This window comes from Esox lucius, chromosome 2 (genome assembly GCF_011004845.1).
Source record: "Esox lucius isolate fEsoLuc1 chromosome 2, fEsoLuc1.pri, whole genome shotgun sequence".
Taxonomy (NCBI): Eukaryota; Metazoa; Chordata; class Actinopteri; order Esociformes; family Esocidae; genus Esox; species Esox lucius.
The window spans coordinates 38,493,032-38,512,339 of NC_047570.1; the positions used below are offsets into that span (position 1 = coordinate 38,493,032).

Here is a 19,308-nt window from a genome sequence, read left to right on the forward strand (position 1 = left end):
AGACTGTGATATTAAAGTGTATGATTCTAAATAGGAGACTGTGTTTGTTCCTTCACAGTATCTAAGTAGGATGGACATAATGTTTATGTTTGGACATCTAATCTGATTGGCTACTTCCCCAGCCAGCCTGTCAACTGACAACATCACCAGGACGACACTAAACTTTAAAGACACATACACACCTGTTCCACCACCTCCCCCTGTCACCCAGACCAGGTGCACTGTCACCCTCATCCAGCTCTTTCTCTCTGTACATTTTAATTCTGTCAGATTCCCTGGTGATCAAACGGGCCCAGTGGTATTCAAACACATCACTCTCTTCTCTTCCTGTATTTATCCCACCTCCTCTCTCTGTCTCCCACTCCTCTCTCCTCCTGCCATGTATCTTCCTCCCCCTTTTCACTCTGTCTCTCTCTCTTTCCTCTGTCCCTCTCTCAGGCCAGATTATGAACTCACCAGTAATCCACGTTAATCCAGACTCCGGCTGCCCAGACCACCCTTTACAGATATGTGTATTTTGGGTGTTAAAACATGCTTGGCTATTTCTGTTAAACAGCTGTTACCTCCCCAACACACACACCACACACCACACACCACACACCACACACCACACACACACACCACACACACACACACACCACACCACACCCACACACACACGACCAGGAAGAGGGGTGAGGAGGTGAGACAGTACAAACAGACCTCTAGTAAACACTCCCATTTTGTGGGAACTTTGTAAACATGGAAGCAGTAAAAGGAAGAGGAAGAGACAGAAGAGGAGAAGGAGGTGGACGAGGACATGAACAAATAAGGGGACCAAGCAAGTAACAGAGGCATATTTCCAACAACATTAGGGCCACTTTGGTGAGCCATGTCATAAATCCCAACCTGACGATGAGGAAGACAGAGAGTCTTGGTGACCTCCTGAGGATGAAAGGCAGCATCTGTTCACCCATGAACAGGAAGTGTCCATTTTCAATGGTTCACCAACCACAATGACCTCAGTTTAATACTGGCCCCATGTCTCCCCACTTCTCAGTTGAATACTGGCCCCATGTCTCCCCACTTCTCAGTTGAATACTGGCCCCATGTCTCCCCACTTCTCAGTTGAATACTGGCCCCATGTCTCCCCACTTCTCAGTTGAATACTGGCCCCATGTCTCCCCACTTCTCAATTTGATTGAGGAATTATTTTGGGCTTGACGTTGGAAATTGTCAAACCACCAACAGCATGTCCTCCTGCCTCTTCTCCAAGCCGAGAAGAAGAAGCAGAGACATTGAGGTGGGGTCGCTCCAGGGTTGGATACGGAACGCAAGGGGAGATCTTCCCTGTTGTCTAGCCAGGGATGACATCTTCCCCGTTGTCTAGCCAAGGATGACATCTTCCCCGTTGTCTAGCCAGGGATGACATCTTCCCCGTTGTCTAGCCAGGGATGACATCTTCCCCGTTGTCTAGCCAAGGATGACATCTTCCCCGTTGTCTAGCCAGGGATGACATCTTCCCCGTTGTCTAGCCAGGGATGACATCTTCCCCGTTGTCTAGCCAGGGATGACATCTTCCCCGTTGTCTAGCCAGGGATGACATCTTCCCCGTTGTTTAGTCAGGGATGACATCTTCCCCGTTGTCTAGCCAGGGATGACATCTTCCCCGTTGTCTAGCCAGGGATGACATCTTCCCCGTTGTCTAGCCAGGGATGACATCTTCCCCGTTGTCTAGCCAGGGATGACATCTTCCCCGTTGTCTAGCCAGGGTTGTCAGTTATAATCATCAAAATTAAAAGAAATAAACACTCGAAATACACTCACCTAAAGGATTATTAGGAACACCTGTTCAATTTCCCATTAATGCAATGATCTAATCAACCAATCACATGGCAGTTGCTTCAATGCATTTAGGGGTGTGGTCCTGGTCAAGACAATCTCCTGAACTCCAAACTGAATGTCAGAATGGGAAAGAAAGGTGATTTAAGCAATTTTGCGCGTGGCATGGTTGTTGGTGCCAGACAGGCCGGTCTGAGAATTTCACAATCTGCTCAGTTACTGGGATTTTCACGCACAACCATTTCTAGGGTTTACAAAGAATGGTGTGAAAAGGGAAAAACATCCAGTATGCGGCAGTCCTGTGGGCAAAAATGCCTTGTTGATGCTAGAGGTCAGAGGAGAATGGGCCGACTGATTCAAGCTGATAGAAGAGCTACTTTGACTGAAATAACCACTCGTTACAACCGAGGTATGCAGCAAAGTATTTGTGAAGCCACAACACGCACAACCTTGAGGCGGATGGGCTACAACAGCAGAAGACCTCATCTCCACTACAAATAGGAAAAAGAGGCTACAATTTGCCCAAGCTCACCAAAATTGGACAGTTGAAGACTGGAAGAATGTTGCCTGGTCTGATGAGTCTCGATTTCTGTTGAGACATTCAGATGGTAGAGTCAGAATTTGGCGTAAACACAATGAGAACATGGATCCATCATGCCTTGTTACCACTGTGCAGGCGGTGGTGGTGTAATGGTGTGGGGGATGTTTTCTTGGCACACTTTAGGCCCCTTAGTGCCTATTGGGAATCGTTTAAATGCCACGGCCTACCTGAGCATTGTTTCTGACCATGTCCATCCATTTATGGCCACCATGTACCCATCCTCTGATGGCTACTTCCAGCAGGATAATGCACCATGTCACAAAGCTCGAATCATTTCAAATTGGTTTCTTGAACATGACAATGAGTTCACTGTACTGAAATGGCCCCCACAGTCACCAGATCTCAACCCAATACAGCATCTTTGGGATGTGGTGGAACGTGAGCTTCGTGCCCTGGATGTGCATCCCACAAATCTCCATCAACTGCAAGATGCTATCCAATCAATATGGGCCAACATTTCTAAAGAATGCTTTCAGCACCTTGTTGAATCAATGCCACGTAGAATTAAGGCAGTTCTGAAGGTGAAAGGGGGTCAAACACAGTATTAGTATGGTGTTCCTAATAATCCTTCAGGTGAGTGTATATGTGTGGAATGAATGTAAACATTATACAAGTTTCACTTTTTGAAAGGAATTATTGAAATAGATCAACTTTTTGATGATATTCTAATTATATGACCAACACCTGTATATCCAGTCTCTTCTATACCCAATACCTGCTATACACAGTCTATAATAAACACAGTCTCTAAAAGCTTCAGGGTTCTGCCAAACACAGAACCCTTCAAAAGGATGTGAATGAACCTCCCAACATCTGAAATATACATGAGGTTTATTAATAAAGAATGATCACAAAGAATGATTCAAGTCATTAGGTATGTAGTGTGTGTGGGGAGGATTCGTTTGTGTGTAGTAACAGCATGTTAGATATTGTTCTGTGTGTAGTGTTTGTGTAGTGTCTTTAGCATGAGTGTAGTGTTTGTGTAGTGTCTTTAGCATGAGTGTAGTGTTTGTGTAGTGTCTTTAGCATGAGTTTAGTTTGTGTAGTGTCTTTAGCATGGGTGTAGTGTTTGTGTAGTGTCTTCAGCATGGGTGTAGTGTTTGTGTAGTGTCTTCAGCATGAGTGTAGTTTGTGTAGTGTCTTTAGCATGAGTGTAGTGTTTGTGTAGTGTCTTTAGCATGAGTGTAGTGTTTGTGTAGTGTCTTTAGCATGAGTTTAGTTTGTGTAGTGTCTTTAGCATGGGTGTAGTGTTTGTGTAGTGTCTTCAGCATGAGTGTAGTTTGTGTAGTGTCTTTTTGCATGAGTGTAGTGTTTGTGTAGTGTCTTCAGCATGAGTGTAGTTTGTGTAGTGTCTTCAGCATGAGTGTAGTTTGTGTAGTGTCTTTAGCATGAGTTTAGTGTTTGTGTAGTGTCTTTAGCATGGGTGTAGTGTTTGTTATTGACTAGTAGCAGGCTGTTCCACATAGTGAGGCAGGTCTCCACAGGTCTTGGCCTGCCCCTCAGATGACCACTACATCAGAAAGTGTGTGTGGGTCAGTGAGGGGACAGTGTCTGTCAGTGTAACAAGATGTTTTAGGATTGAATGGGTTCAGGACAGACAGAAATATAAATAAATCAGACTAAATTTATCAGACCTTTCTCAAGACCCGAGTAAGGTTTCAGAGTGGGCTGGGGGAGGGTGTTGAGGATGACCCCTCCTCCTTTATGCTCTTGTCATCCAGCAATGAAAGGTGAGCACCCAAACCGCCCATCACCGTACTCCTGAAAAACGACTACTTCCGTCAAACGTACTGTGAGGAAGTCAGAACAACTGGAAGGAAAGACTTGAAGACATTTCAAGGAGAGAAAGACGATGAGTAGCAAAGCAGTATGTGGGGGGGGGGGGAGAGGAGGACAGGAGTAGAGGAAGACGTAGCAGAAGGAAGTGGAGAGGAAGGAGCAGAAGAAAAAGCAGAGGAAGGAAATGGACAGAAGAAATAGAGGAAGACGTACAGGAAGATGGAGGAGAAGAGGAAGGTGGAGTGAAGGATTAGATGAAGAGCTGTGGCATGACTACCATTGAGAAAGCATTAAAATGTCAATGTTTATCATGTGTAATTACATTTATTTTAATGTTATTATAATAGCCCATGTTATAAAACCTCACAATGCAAACTGCAAGATATCCCTGATGTGCTTCCACCTAGTGGAAGTTAGTGGAATTACAGATACACCAGTTTGGGTTGACCAATTTGCAAAAGCTTTATAAACTATATTTTCTGATCTTTAAAAAAGTATTAAAAAGCAGTTCAGATGACACTGTGATTCCCTACAATACTCAGTGCTTGTTTTCTCGCTTGGACTAGAAATGCAGTGAACTGAATGTCAGCAACCAGGTAATGAGGTTGCCTTAGTGACATTAGTAGAGAATGCTGCAATATAACATACTACATTTTATGACACATTTTTTCTTATGCAAACTAAAAAATGTCTGATGAATAAATCTTGGGAAAAACTATCATTCCACAATTATTGAGTTTCTGATACTCCAATGCAAAAAGGCCCCATTAATACAAACCCACTAACTTTGACAGTAGAGCTGTCCAACCACCATTTAACATAACCGTTTCTAGCAAGACTGGGCAACAATTCTGCTGTAAATCCACCCAAAAAACACAAAGACAAAACTCATAGACATGTTCATATGGTAAAATCTAGAAAAAGTGATTAAATCAATATATAGGTCAACATTTCTGTTGTGTAAATCTTTTATTCTAATATTTTGAGATACATGATTTTTTATTTCAATGGGCTGTAAGCAGTAAGCATCAAGATTAAAACAAAACACGCTTGAAATGTTTCACTTCATGTGTCATTAATCTAGAATATATGAAGGTGTCACTTTTTGATTTGAATTACAGGAAGAAAAAAAATAACTTTTCCACCATATTCAAATTCTTTGATTCCCCTAGAGACTTTCAAATGACTAGCTACACACTGCCACCTGCTGGTAGGGAAGGCATAAGCAGGCTGGTAGAGCTCCCTTTTCTGGACATAAGCACACTGAACATACACTCCCCTTAATAGAAACCTTGGTTTAAATAATTTATTAACTTTAAACAGCATAATCAAACTGCTTAAATAAATGATAGATTAAACACATTAGCTATGCAATAACTATATTGAACATAATTAGAAGGTAATTTAACTGCAATGTAACCACCGATAGGGCAACAGATATATAAACTAAATGCAATCCTAAAAGTTCATTTAAAAAAAACTGTGGAGCTGTACAATATCACACAGGCATCATACATGAATACAGATGCAAATGTTTGTACAAAAAAATCTGTTTAATTGCAATCTATTTTTGTTCTGCCGTTTTATGCTTGGTTTGACAGGAATGTATGGAGAAATGTTGGTTTTGCTGATACAGTAGTGGAGTGGAGTCAAACCCTCGGTACCGTGCATATGAGTCAGAGGGTTCTGGTTCTACCACAGAATCCGACTGGCCAAGGAATCTATCAGAGATCAACAACAGTTAAAGCCGACCAGCAAAACAAAATCTGCAAATGAAAAATATGTTATTCTGCCCCTGAGCAAAGGTTTATGGGATTCCATCTTTCTACACTGCATAAAAGTAACACCCCAAAATGTCTCTAAATATACACTTACACAAGACAACTTAGTAGTTGAGGCTGATGTGTTAAAAGTAATGTTAAAGGCATGGATAGAAGAAGAAGCTCTGACAAGCCTGTCCTACGGTCACAAAATGACCAGTGTTCCTTGAGGTCTTCTGATGGCTGATGTAGAATGACTGCTGAGTTGTCCAGCCCGCAAAATCCCAGTTTCAGAGGATCCCTGTAATTAGAAAAGTAACTTTCTACAGACCGATCAGGAAGCACAAAGACATGACCTTCACAGTGTTAATGGTCCCTGACCCCAGTAACACGGCTAAATTGTGACCTCCATCTTGCTTTCCAGGGAACACTCTGACACATCAAAGCACCAATATCTCAACTCCTTCATTTCCTCTCTGGCAGACTGACTGTGATTACACGCAGGCACAGAACACAGCACACAGGTGCATTGTGGGAGGAAACCCTTCAGTCAAGAGACAGTTTAGCAGAGATGTACTACACAGTATCAGAAGCCTGACAGGAAGTCCTCCAGGAAAAAAGGTCTCTGTAAGCCAGTGTTACCTTTTGCTGTCAGTCGCCACGGTTACAGCTTGCTATTGGTTGTCATGGTGCTGACTCTTATCACACCCTCCTGAGCACAGCTGGCGGCCAAGACCCCATCCCTCCTCCACAGACGACCCTGCACCAAACCTCTGCTACCCCCTACACACACACACACACACACACACACACACACACACAGTGACCAACACAGAGGACGGGCTGGAAGAGAAATCCTCTCCGTGTGTGTATGTACATAGGTCCATACCAGCCCAGGAGCTCTCCATCTCATAGAGCATCCACTGGTCTGCTCTGAAGGTGTTGTGAAACCACATGGCATGGTCCAGGGATGCCACGAAGCTGGCACGTTGGCCAGGGTAGGGCAGAAGGGCCGTGCCCAAGAAGGAGTAGTCTGAGACGTATGCAGCCACACAGCAGTGAAGCTTCATGTGCCCTTCACCTGGAGACACACAACTGTCACTGTACATTCACTTCAGTATATATCCAGCATACAGTGGGGAGAACAAGTATTTGATAACCTGCAAAATCAGCAGTGTTTCCAACTTACAAAGCATGTAGAAGTCTGTCATTTTTATCATAGTTACACTTCAACTGTGAGAGATGGAATCTAAAACAAAAATCCAGAAAATCACATTGTATGATTTTAAAATAATTAATTTGCATTTTATTGCACAACATAAATATTTGATCACCTGCAGACCTCTACATGCTTTGAAAGCAGGAAAACCTGCAAAATCGGCCTTGTATCAAATACTTGTTCTCCCCACTGTATGTCCAGTATATGGCATATTCACTATAGGCTCTACTGGACCCTGAAAATGCGGTAAAAACAACCTGTTTCTCGCTCTAAACTTTTTCTAGGATTTCTAAATGTTAATGTTGCACATTGAGTTTAATGAGAGCAGGGCAGCCGGCCTCCCATGGATCTTACCAATGTGACCTCTAGCCCGCACCCAGAAGAGGTTCCTGGGTTCCATGACTCTGCGCCACTGGATGTCTGGAGGGTTGACAGGCTTGATTTCTATGGGGACCTCATCAGCCCTCAGCTTGGTCAGACCCTGCTTGGCTTTCTCTGCCAGGTCAGGCATACTGGGACACAAACCACACCTGTGTTCACCTGAATGCTGCCGCTTTAGAACAAGTGTTATGCTAGAGGTACTGTGGCACAACTGCTGGTTCGCTACTTCATCACAATCAGAGTATGTGAGCTGAGTAATCACATACTCTGAAATGCTTAGTATCATTACTAACAATGTTATAAGTGTTATTCCACAGTAACCAGTCTGGGTGGGGGGTCATATCTATGTGTTATGAAGTGTTACCTGAGGTAGCCCTGAATGAGCTCCTCCACGGTCAGCAGGTCTTCGGGGGGGGGTACAGGGGGCATGGTAAACTGGTGCCGTAGAGGAGACGGCTGGTCACAATGAAACGAGGCCTGGCAGATTAGGATGGGCTGACCATGTTGAATGGCCTTCACCGACCGCACGCTAAAACTACGCCCGTCCCTGGTCCTCTCCACCTGGTACAGCACGGGCACCTTGGGGTCACCTGCAACACAGTCCATGTGGGGACGTTGTATTAGTGTCCAGTAACCTGTGAGGCGGACGTTGTATTAGTGTCCAGTAACCTGTGAGGCGGACGTTGTATTAGTGTCCAGTAACCTGTGAGGCGGACGTTGTATTAGTGTCCAGTAACCGGTGAGGCGGACGTTGTATTAGTGTCCAGTAACCTGTGAGGCGGACGTTGTATTAGTGTCCAGTAACCTGTGAGGCGGACGTTGTATTAGTGTCCAGTAACCTGTGAGGCGGACGTTGTATTAGTGTCCAGTAACCTGTGAGGCGGACGTTGTATTAGTGTCCAGTAACCTGTGAGGCGGACGTTGTATTAGTGTCCAGTAACCTGTGAGGCGGACGTTGTAGTAGTGTAAACTAAATGTTAACAGTATGGTTAAGTTGTGGTTGCATTGTATTAATGCTGTAATGATGTTGTGGTAATAATCTGGTAATGTTGTGGTTGCATTGTATTAATGTTGTAATGATGTTGTGGTAATAATCTGGTAATGTTGTGGTTGCATTGTATTAATGCTGTAATGATGTTGTGGTAATGTTTCAGCTCACCGGCACGTACAAAGTAGCAGTGAAGGGAGTGAGCAAAGACGTTGTCGCTGACCGACTCCGCTGCTGCCACCAACGCCTGGCCAATGATCTGACCCCCAAACAGACGCCGACTACGAGGAACCCAGTAGTGGGTCCCCCTGGAACACACACACACCTTTAGAATAAACTAATAAAACCTCACGCATACGGAAATGGTTGGCATCACAACTGTAAATTCACATATCAGTTTGTTAAACCAAATGTAAATATCTGAATATAGGGTAGGTTGGTTATCTATTTACGATAGTAATTGCTGTGGCCATTGTAATTATTGGGACAGTGAAGTTTATTTTTTTCTTTTGGGTATAAACTCCATTAGTTTGGCTTTTACAAACAAACAAACAAACAATTCCTATGAGGTTAAAGTACTAATTCTCAGCTTTCATTTCAGGGTATTTTGTACATATTTGTTAACCCCTGAATGGCGTTGTGGTGAAGAAATTAGAACAGCTAGGCAGAACTTCACGGAACCAAAGTTTTTCGACAAATTAATATAGAAAAGTCCAAAATATGCCCTAATGTTTAGTAGTAGTAGTAATTACTGACGTTTATATCTCAACTTCTGGATTGTACTTCTACCATTAATGAGCGAATTAACATAACGGAATTACGTTAGTTTTCGAGTACGAGATTACCGTAGGCTAACCAGTAGCAGTACGGCGAGCTATCTAAGGGAAGTTACCTGTACAGATCAATGTCCAGCTTCTCTAAGTTAAGAACGCTGGTGACCAGGATACTTCGAAGATCCTGCGACTCTGGTACAGCGGCACGAACCACCTGCACCGCCGAGTCCAAGCTATCGTTTGAAGTTTCATCACTGACTTTCTCTGACATGTTCTGCTATGCAAACAACTACAATATACACCTGCTGAATTTGATCCCCGGTGAACCTACAGTACATCTGCGTCTTGTGAGCAACATTAAAGAAACATTTCCGGGTCACGCAAATCTGGAATTTTTCAAAATAAAAGAGACCAACGAATTACTTAAAAACTGAGATGCATTGAGTTTATTAATTGTTTGAGAACATGTACCTCTCAAAACATTGACATATTTAAGAGTAATTTCGATAAAAAAGTGGGTGTTAAAACACATTCCAAGGGTAAAATTCAGACAATGCCAATGACAGAATGTGGAATACATATTACCTCATAGCTCATAAACTATTGAATATTCCACAGAGAATGCAGTGTAGGAAATGTCCAGGAGAATGTGTAGACTAGACAAACCTGTCTAATCATGGGGAACAGTGTGCTACATCTAGCAACACAATATTTCCACACCCTCTTTTTCCACAATGTAACTTAATGGATATGAAATACATATTGACTCATACAGAAAAAACTGTTCTTTACGCCGCAGTGAATGTATTGTAGGAAATGTTCAGGAGACTCTATAGAATGATTATATGCAAAGAAATCAAGGGGCACTGTGTATTTGCAATTGTTGCTGGTGCTTTACTCCGCCCACCCCATTGACCATTTCTTTGCATATAATCATTCTATAGAGTCTCCTGAACATTTCCTACAATACATTCACTGCGGCGTATAGAATCGTTTTTTTTTATAGGCCAATATGTATTTCATATCCATTGAGTTGCATTGTGGCCAATGGGATGAGCGCAGTAAAATGCCAGCAACAAATGCAAATACAGAGTGCCCCTTGATTTCTTTGCATATAATTACTCTATCCACTCTCCTGAACATTTCCTACAATACATTCACTGCGGCGTATAGAATAGTTTTTTTTCTATAGGGCAATATATATTTCATGTGCATTGAGTTACATTGTGGCCAATAGGATCTAGGATGAGTGGAGTAAAATGCCAGCAACAATTGCAAATACACAGTGCCCCTTGATTTCTTTGCATATAATTATTCTACCCACTCTCCTGAACATTTCCTAGAGTACATTTTTACAATATACACTAAGCAAAGTGTCAAAATCGATACATTTAATATTGTTAAAATCGCGTTTTACCGCGGACTGCTATTTTGAAGGCAAAATCCGAAAACCGGAAGTCTTATTGTTGCTACGGAATCTCTAATGTTGCCAGCATGACGCTAATTTACAGTACATCTCAACCAACTGGAATACAGAATATTTGCGCATTACCGCCATCTACTTGTACGGAGTAGTGGGGTGGAGTTCCGAGGCTCTGATCGACAGACAATGCGTTGCCATGGAATAAACGAAGGGGCGAGGCCGAACGTACAGGGAGCTTTATTTCTTTTTTGTTTTCAGACATTGCACACATTTTCATACGTTCTTGTACTTGCTCCCACGGCTATCACTGTGTTTATTTGTAAATGAAAGTTCAAAATTTGATTGAGTTTTTAAGAGCTTAATTTTATTGTTCAGTCTGTTTGTATGGGCGTTCAAAATACCCAGAATGTTACTTGGTGTATTGGTGTTAGTGGTATACAACTTATAGGGACAAAACACATTGAATATATACAAAGTGTATACGTTTATATACAATGGGTGGTGAATAATAATAAAATAATGATGAGCACAGCCTTGTTAGTTTTAACAGTTAACTGTCTTGAGGTGTCTTGATGCCCTGCCCTGTCTCTGTAGGACAGATGGCTGGTTGCTGGGGCAACAGCATGGGGATAGAAACTGTTCAGCCTATTAACATTGTTATGCAGTTGGCCAAAAGTACAAAGCCAAAGGCATAAATTCCTAACAGCTGTTATTCAAAAAGGTAATTGGACTAGGTGTTCTTCAGAAGCACTACGATAACCTGCCCAGGAGATGGCGGTCTAGTAACACCACCTGCCCAGGAGATGGCGGTCTAGTAACACAACCTGCCCAGGAGATGGCGGTCTAGTAACACCACCTGCCCAGGAGATGGCGGTCTAGTAACACAACCTGCCCAGGAGATGGCGGTCTAATAACACAACCTGCCCAGGAGATGGCGGTCTAGTAACACAACCTGCCCAGGAGATGGTGGTCTAGTAACACAACCTGCCCAGGAGATGGTGGTCTAGTAACACAACCTGCCCAGGAGATGGTGGTCTAGTAACACAACCTGCCCAGGAGATGGTCAGGAGTGGACCCATTCAAACCATAGCAGAAGCGCATTTTGTGATATTGATTTTGTAATATCTGGATCAGAATGAATGATCCTATCAAATAATACTTTGGAATAATCATAAAAAAACTCCCACTTTATCCCAGGTATACAAAAAAGGCTATAGATTGGAGCAACTGCTGAATATCTTAAATGGAAATTTAACATAATTTAGGGATAGTGTCAAATTTCCAGGGATTAACAAAGATTACAATAAAAGTGATTTAAACACAGATTAAACTCATCTTAAAAAATACAATTTACATCGTGAGAGAAAATGTTCTCCATGACAAAATACAACAACTTTTAAGTCCAGGCTTTAGGACCTGGGAAACTGTCCCCTTTGAGAAAATTTTACACCATGGGCTGGTTTCTCAACCTGTTTTTGGATCGGAAATGGACATATTCTTTAATCCTCTTTTTTTTTTTTTACTAGATTTCAGTTTTTCAGTGTTATGGCCTCTAAACTGTCATCTGCTGGACAAGTTATGTTGCAACATTTTGTTGAGCCAATAAGACAGCTAGGTTGCAAAAATAATAAGACATAGAATAAGAATAAGCCGACTCTTACTGTCCATAAGGTCCTAATTTAATATTTCAATTGATTCGCATTGTATATTATATTGCCAAAACATGATCGAACAACCCCCTCCCCTTCCCCAAAAGTGCACGCGCGTTTGTACGTTGGCACACGTGTACTGGGAAAGAGGAGAGAGCGCCAGGCGCGCACATATTATGGGTACCGTCTCGTTTTTAACGTTGCCTCTTGGTTTAGTCTATCGTGACGAAGCTACGGTTTGTAGTCAACCCGAATAAATGATCAGTTACCGCTACTGTCGCTGACGTTTACTCGCGGTGACCTTGTATCTTCCTGACTCGGGGAAAATTCTTAATATTTTATTTAATCGTCAGTCGTTAGTCTGCCTTCCTGCAGTCTGTAGTCGGTCTTCATCTCCATGGCTACCTCTGATGTGCTGGATGAGTCCTGCGTGCGGCGGAGAGGAAGATCTCACAGCGACCCAAGCATCATCATTACCGAGGCTCGCGCAGCCGGAGCTCCCGGGGCACAGCGTACTGCAGCAGGTTGGTAACCCTCGCATTAGCTTTGTCTGTGTGTGAGTGATTTCTGTCCAGCCGTTTCGGAAACCAGGATTTTAATGTAGCCTGCTTGTCGTATTATGTGAGATTAATATGTCGCAACATTAATTGTTTATCCTCCCCATTCAGGGACTCACGCACGCTGCACATACGCGAACACCAAACATTATATATACGGTAGCTTATACATATAGTCTAATAGCCTAATATATATATGCATTTTTTCAGATGACAATTCATACCTAGTCTTGAAATGTTACGTGTCCGACTGACATCCGCAGACAGATTTAGCCTTGAATACATGAGCTGCAGTGCAAGTGTCATTGCATGTGGGCGAAGAAGCCTGGAGTGGAATATGTGCCTATAGCCTGTACTAGCCCACACTATGGGTTATCATCTGCAAGTATAAATATATGGCTTGTCTTTGAAATGACGCATTTAGTCTACAGAATAACATTGCCTTATTCTATGTCATGGTCCATTAAAATCCCACCAGCTCTCATACTGAGGTCACAGCCATGCTGAAGGAGAGGGTAAAGGAATGCATCTTTATGGCACTCTGTTCCCTATAGCTCACTACTTCTGACTAAACTTTTTGTTATATATATGTTTCTCAATGCTTTATCCAGAAAAGAGATAGTTGGGAAAGAGAATAAATATTTTTGCTAAAAGAGCTATGGTTCAGATTTGAACCGATTGTGCAGTGACAAATGTGCGTCGGTGGCAACGGTCCTGATCCCTGGACCATCCTAGGACACTACCTTAACTACCTTTAACCAGCCCATCCCAGGACACTACCTTAACTACCTTTAACCAGCCCATCCTAGGACACTACCTTAACTACCTTTAACCAGCCCATCCTAGGACACTACCTTAACTACCTTTAACCAGCCCATCCTATGACACTACCTTAACTACCTTTAACCAGCCCATCCTAGGACACTACCTTAACTACCTTTAACCAGCCCATCCTAGGACACTACCTTAACTACCTTTAACCAGCCCATCCCAGGACACTACCTTAACTACCTTTAACCAGCCGATCCTAGGACACTACCTTAACTACCTTTAACCAGCCCATCCTAGGACACTACCTTAACTACCTTTAACCAGCCCATCCTATGACACTACCTTAACTACCTTTAACCAGCCCATCCTAGGACACTACCTTAACTACCTTTAACCAGCCCATCCTAGGACACTACCTTAACTACCTTTATCCAGCCCATCCTAGGACACTACCTTAACTACCTTTAACCAGCCCATCCTAGGACACTACCTTAACTACCTTTAACCAGCCCATCCTATGACACTACCTTAACTACCTTTAACCAGCCCATCCTAGGACACTACCTTAACTACCTTTAACCAGCCCATCCTAGGACACTACCTTAACTACCTTTAACCAGCCCATCCTAGGACACTACCTTAACTACCTTTAACCAGCTATATAGAATGTATGGGCAATAGAGATGAAGTCACAGTGAAAGACTGAGAGGAAGTCACAGTTAAGAGCTAAGAGGAAGTAACAGTAAAGAAGGAAGTCTCATTGAAGTACTAGGAGGAAGTCTCATTGAAGTACTAGGAGGAAGACAGTGAAGTACTAGGAGGAAGTCAGTGAAGTACTAGGAGGAAGACAGTGAAGTACTAGGAGGAAGACAGTGAAGTACTAGGAGGAAGACAGTCAAGTATTAGGAGGAAGACAGTGAAGTATTAGGAGGAAGACAGTGAAGTACTAGGAGGAAGACAGTGAAGTATTAGGAGGAAGACAGTGAAGTACTAGGAGGAAGACAGTCAAGTACTAGGAGGAAGACAGTGAAGTATTAGGAGGAAGACAGTGAAGTACTAGGAGGAAGACAGTCAAGTACTAGGAGGAAGACAGTGAAGTACTAGGAGGAAGACAGTCAAGTACTAGGAGGAAGACAGTGAAGTACTAGGAGGAAGACACAGTAGTCCAGTATTGATAGTCCCATCGTCTGTGGTGATTGAGGTTAAAAGTTAAAGGTTAAAGGCTAGAGGTAAAGCTGCAGTGGTCCTTCTAGAGAAGCTGATGACAGAGCTGGTGGTTGTATTGAACTGTTTCCATGGCAACCCAAAAATAGAGAAGCTCTCAGCTGTGTCTGAGAAAGAAAGACCTACACATTTGAGACTTCATTCCATCTTCTATCTGTCCTTCTCTCCTCCATTCATCCCTCTTTCTGTCTATCCACCTTGCCCTCTCTGTCTATCCCATCTCTTCCATCCATCTCTATCTTAACATGCCTCTCCATCCATCCATTCATCCATCCACCCATCTCTCTCTTTCAGTCCATCACACTTTCCTCCACTCATGGGTTTCCTCTGTTCATCTTAACATCAAACTCTCCTTTGCTTATCCCCGTCTCTGTCCCTTCTCTCCTTCCCACTCCCATCTCCATCCTCTCAGTCCAACCCTCTCTCTACCATCCCAATCTACCTTTCCTCTGTCTCCAAACTGCAGAACAGATATGTCAGGTCAATCAGTGGTGGCTCGTAAGGACCGGAGGAAAGCTGAGATCATACTGAACTGGCAGTAGGGTTTGCTGACGATGGGCTGGGATCAGGGAGAATTGTTGATTCTGCTCCTGGGACGTCAAGACAGAGAAGAGTTTTAAAAAGAATGAAGGAATGGACGCACTGTATCAAACACGACAGTTTCAATATTTTCGGGTACAACATGTCAAATCAGATGTATTAGAGAGGAGTTAGTATGACTCAGTCAGCCAGTCTGATATCTGAGGACGGTACTGTTTTAGATACTGAGCAGAAAGTCTCATGAATACCTGCAGTATGGGTCGATGCATTAAGTATTTACTTGTAACCAGTTTAGCACATGCTCCCCAGAGCAATGTACAGTCACATTATTTTGTACTGGTCCCCAACACAGCTCTGTTCTCTACCTAATTGACAAGTACATTTTTATACCAATCAGTGCCTGAATGCCAACTGGATGTTATTACAACAACATTAGATTAACAACCTCACCACTCATTTTTTTATTTATTCAACCTCTATCCACTGGCCGGTCTTTCAGTGGCACAAGATGTTGTAGGGAGGTGCTCTAATCTCTCAACTGTTAGCAGTCAAGAAAGCAAGGCCACCTGGTTTTGTAGAGGGCAGGGTCACGTCATTTTCTAGGGCGGGTGGGTTCACTTGGATTTGCAGAGAGGGTGGGTTTACATTGGTTTGTAGAGAGGCGGTCACAGACAGAATGCTCTGTAGATCTGTGTTTGATAGAAGGAATTAATGTAGAAATATAATAAACAGAATGTCCTATCAGCGGTTCCAGCCGGTGTCCTTGATGCTGAGTCTCAGGATTGGATTCTGCTAATTTTATCATATAGTCACACCCTACAATTACTATCCTATATACACCAAAGTCAGAGGTCTGTCAGCGTACACCGCTGTGTGTATTTGTGTGTAGTTGACTTAGGAATACAATAGTTTGGATCACCTGTCGGGGACAGGTGCAGTAAGGAAACATAAATCCTACCAGGTTCACCCGTAACACGCTGCAGGTTCATGTCATCCAACTAATAGTGTTCAGAAGGCTAGTTTGTTCCCAGATTAGCAGGCCTGCTCAGACACTACATATAGCTCTGAGCTATGATGATCATGTCATAATCTTAGGCATCCCAAAGACATCCCTCACGTCCGTAATATCATATTGGTAATATTATTTCAGAGATCAGGTCAGTCTGGTGATGTTTGCATTCCTTCAGGGTTAAAGTCAATGTGGGGATGTTTGTATTCCTTCTGGGTTAGTCAGTGTGGGGATGTTTGTATTCCTTCTGGGTTAGTCAGTCTGGTGATGTTTGTATTCCTTCTGGGTTAGTCAGTCTGATGATGTTTGTATTCCTTCTGGGTTAGTCAGTCTGGTGATGTTTGTATTCCTTCTGGGTTAGTCAGTCTGATGATGTTTGTATTCCTTCTGGGTTAGTCAGTCTGGTGATGTTGGTATTCGTTCTTCCACTTCTGTAGACCAGTCTGCTGTTTGCCCCCAGGGAAGTGGTTCTTAAACCTCTCCTGGGTGCCCCCAGAAATCTCACCCCCAGAAATCTCATCCCCGAAGTCTCACCCCCGAAGTCTCACCCCCCCGAAGTCTCACCCACAGAAGTCTCATCCACAGAAGTCTTTGACCCCTATCTGACCCTTATCTGACCCCTGTCTGACATGTTATTGTGTAGCTGGTCTTTTAACATCAAACAGCCTCCTACACAACATCCCTCCTTCCTTACCCCTGTCCACTCACTCTCTTGTCCCCTTCCTTACCCCTGTCGCCCTCCGTCTCCTCTCCTCCCCCGTCACTCCCTTCCCCCTCCTCTCATGCTGTTCTTTTCCCTTCCGCCATCTTACTTCATCCCATGGCTTTGATCTCCCGAAGTCTCTGGAAGAACAGAGCTGGAACCATGTTGTAAAGAGAGACAGAGAAGAAGAGAGAGAGAGGCAGGAATAAGGAGAAGCGAACAGGGTGAAGCGGAGGTGAGGAGAGCAAGGACGAAGTGGTTTGGATCTGGTGATGATGATGATGTAGATTTGAATCTACATAATTCATGGTTTATTCACTAAATTACTATTTATAGCTACTTCTACTCAGTTGTTTCTCTCTCTGTACCTCTCTACCTGTCTGTCTCTACCTGTCTCTCTCTCTGTATCTCTCTGTCTCTCTCTCAACTCTTTCTTTATCTCTCCCCACTCTGATACTAGGAGCAGAGGATAGAGAAGAGAGGAGGTGACTTTACCCTATTCCCTATATAGTACACTACTATGACACACTATTCCCTATATAGTACACTACTATGACACACTATTCCCTATATATTACACTAAAATGTCAACCTATTCCCTATATAGTACGTGACTATGACCCCATATTCCCAATATAGTACACTACTATGACCCCCTATTCCCAATATAGTACACGACTATGACCCCCTATTCCCTATATAGTACACTACTATGACCCCCTATTCCCTATATATTACACTAAAATGTCAACCTATTCCCTATATAATACGTGACTATGACCCCCTATTCCCAATATAGTACACTACTATGACCCCCTATTCCCAATATAGTACGCGACTATGACCCCCTATTCCCTATATAGTACACTACTATGACCCCCTATTCCCTATATAGTACACTACTATGACCCCCTATTCCCTATATAGTACACTACTATGACCCCCTATTCCCTATATAGTACACTACTATGACCCCCTATTCCCTATATAGTACACTTTTCTCTAGGTCCAACAGAGACATCAGTGTTCCTTTTACAGCTCCTAAAGGCATCTCCTTCACCTCCTCTATCTCAGCCTCCGTATCTTCCTTTACCTCCTTGAAATCCTCCTCCATATCTTCCTCCTCGTCCTCCTCCCCATCTTCCTTCACCTCCTCTTCCACCTCCCCATCTTCCTTCACCTCCTCATCCTCCTCCCCATCTTCCTTCACCTTTTCGTCCTCCTCCCCATCTTCCTTCACCTCCTCGTCCTCCTCCCCATCTTCCTTCACCTCCTCGTCCTCCTCCCCATCTTCCTTCACCTCCTCGTCCTCCTCCCCATCTTCCTTCACCTCCTCGTCCTCCTCCAACATGTGTTTACTATGTAGGAATAGGGTGGTGTTTGGTAACCAGGGCTGTTCTTCAGCACAACAGAATCAGTCAGAAAAACCACCCTATAAATACACCACTTTGTTATTTCTGCATTGCAGTACATGAATCATTCCCTCCCCAGCTAAACACACACACACACACACAATACACAGAAACTAACACACAAACACACAACACAAACACACACACCTACTGATGCCTGATGGCCTTCGTCACAGTTCCACACAACGGTTCTGTTCGTACATTGTAAGAGAAGCATTTATTCACTGTTGCATACCAAACGCCCCCTGCTGGCTGTCTAGTACACTACTACACAGAGTCTGGGAGGCCAACAGACTGCCTAGGATGCCATTTGGGACGTATTGGCAAAATGTTCTCCCAGAAACAGACCTCTACTCCCATACCCTCACTCTTCTCCTCCCCTCTCCCATTTCACTCCCTCACTCTTTCCCTCTCCTTTCCCCTTCTCTTCTCTCCCCTCCTCACAACCTCTCCTATAGAACAAGAGGACAGGGACACAGGACAGAGAGACAGAACAGAGAGATGGGACAGAGAGACAGGACCGAATGATAGGACAGAGAGATGGGACAGAGAGATGGGACAGAGTGACGAGACAGAGAGACGGGACAGAGAGATGGGACAGAGAGACTGGACAGAGTGACGAGACAGAGTGACGAGACAGAGAGACGGGACAGAGAGACGGGACAGAGAGACAGGACAGAGAGATAGGATAGGGAGAC

At 43.5% G+C, this 19,308-nt stretch overlaps 2 protein-coding genes across 2 annotated transcripts in view; one reads left to right on the forward strand and one right to left on the reverse strand.

The window, feature by feature from the left end:
- Positions 1-5,735: 5,735 nt before the first annotated feature.
- On the reverse strand, positions 5,736-9,659 carry acot8 (acyl-CoA thioesterase 8). Its single transcript, XM_010869479.5, has 7 exons — positions 9,442-9,659; positions 8,721-8,857; positions 7,926-8,151; positions 7,535-7,692; positions 6,851-7,042; positions 6,604-6,744; positions 5,736-6,262 (listed from the first exon to the last, which is right to left on the reverse strand). The coding sequence occupies exons 1-6, from the start codon at positions 9,591-9,593 to the stop codon at positions 6,626-6,628; spliced, it is 984 nt and encodes a 327-aa protein (XP_010867781.2). The 5' UTR covers positions 9,594-9,659; the 3' UTR covers positions 5,736-6,262; positions 6,604-6,625.
- A 2,884-nt stretch (positions 9,660-12,543) lies between these two features.
- Positions 12,544-19,308, forward strand: part of phactr3b (phosphatase and actin regulator 3b) — a 49,645-nt gene continuing 42,880 nt past the window's right edge. Inside the window, exon 1 of the mRNA XM_029113771.2 lies at positions 12,544-12,918. Within this exon, the coding sequence (XP_028969604.1) occupies positions 12,792-12,918 (127 nt within the window). The 5' untranslated portion in view covers positions 12,544-12,791. The remainder of the gene's footprint in view (positions 12,919-19,308) is intronic.

Excerpts from the sequence above, each read along its gene's own strand:
- acot8 (XM_010869479.5), bottom strand. The coding sequence starts at position 9,593 with ATGTCAGAGAAAGTCAGTGATGAAACTTCAAACGATAGCTTGGACTCG. Across the intron at positions 8,152-8,720 it reads CTGCTACTTTGTACGTGCCG|GTGACCCCAAGGTGCCCGTG; the intron begins GTGAGCTGAAAC and ends ACTGTGTTGCAG. Across the intron at positions 7,693-7,925 it reads CTCATTCAGGGCTACCTCAG|TATGCCTGACCTGGCAGAGA; the intron begins GTAACACTTCAT and ends TTTGTGTCCCAG.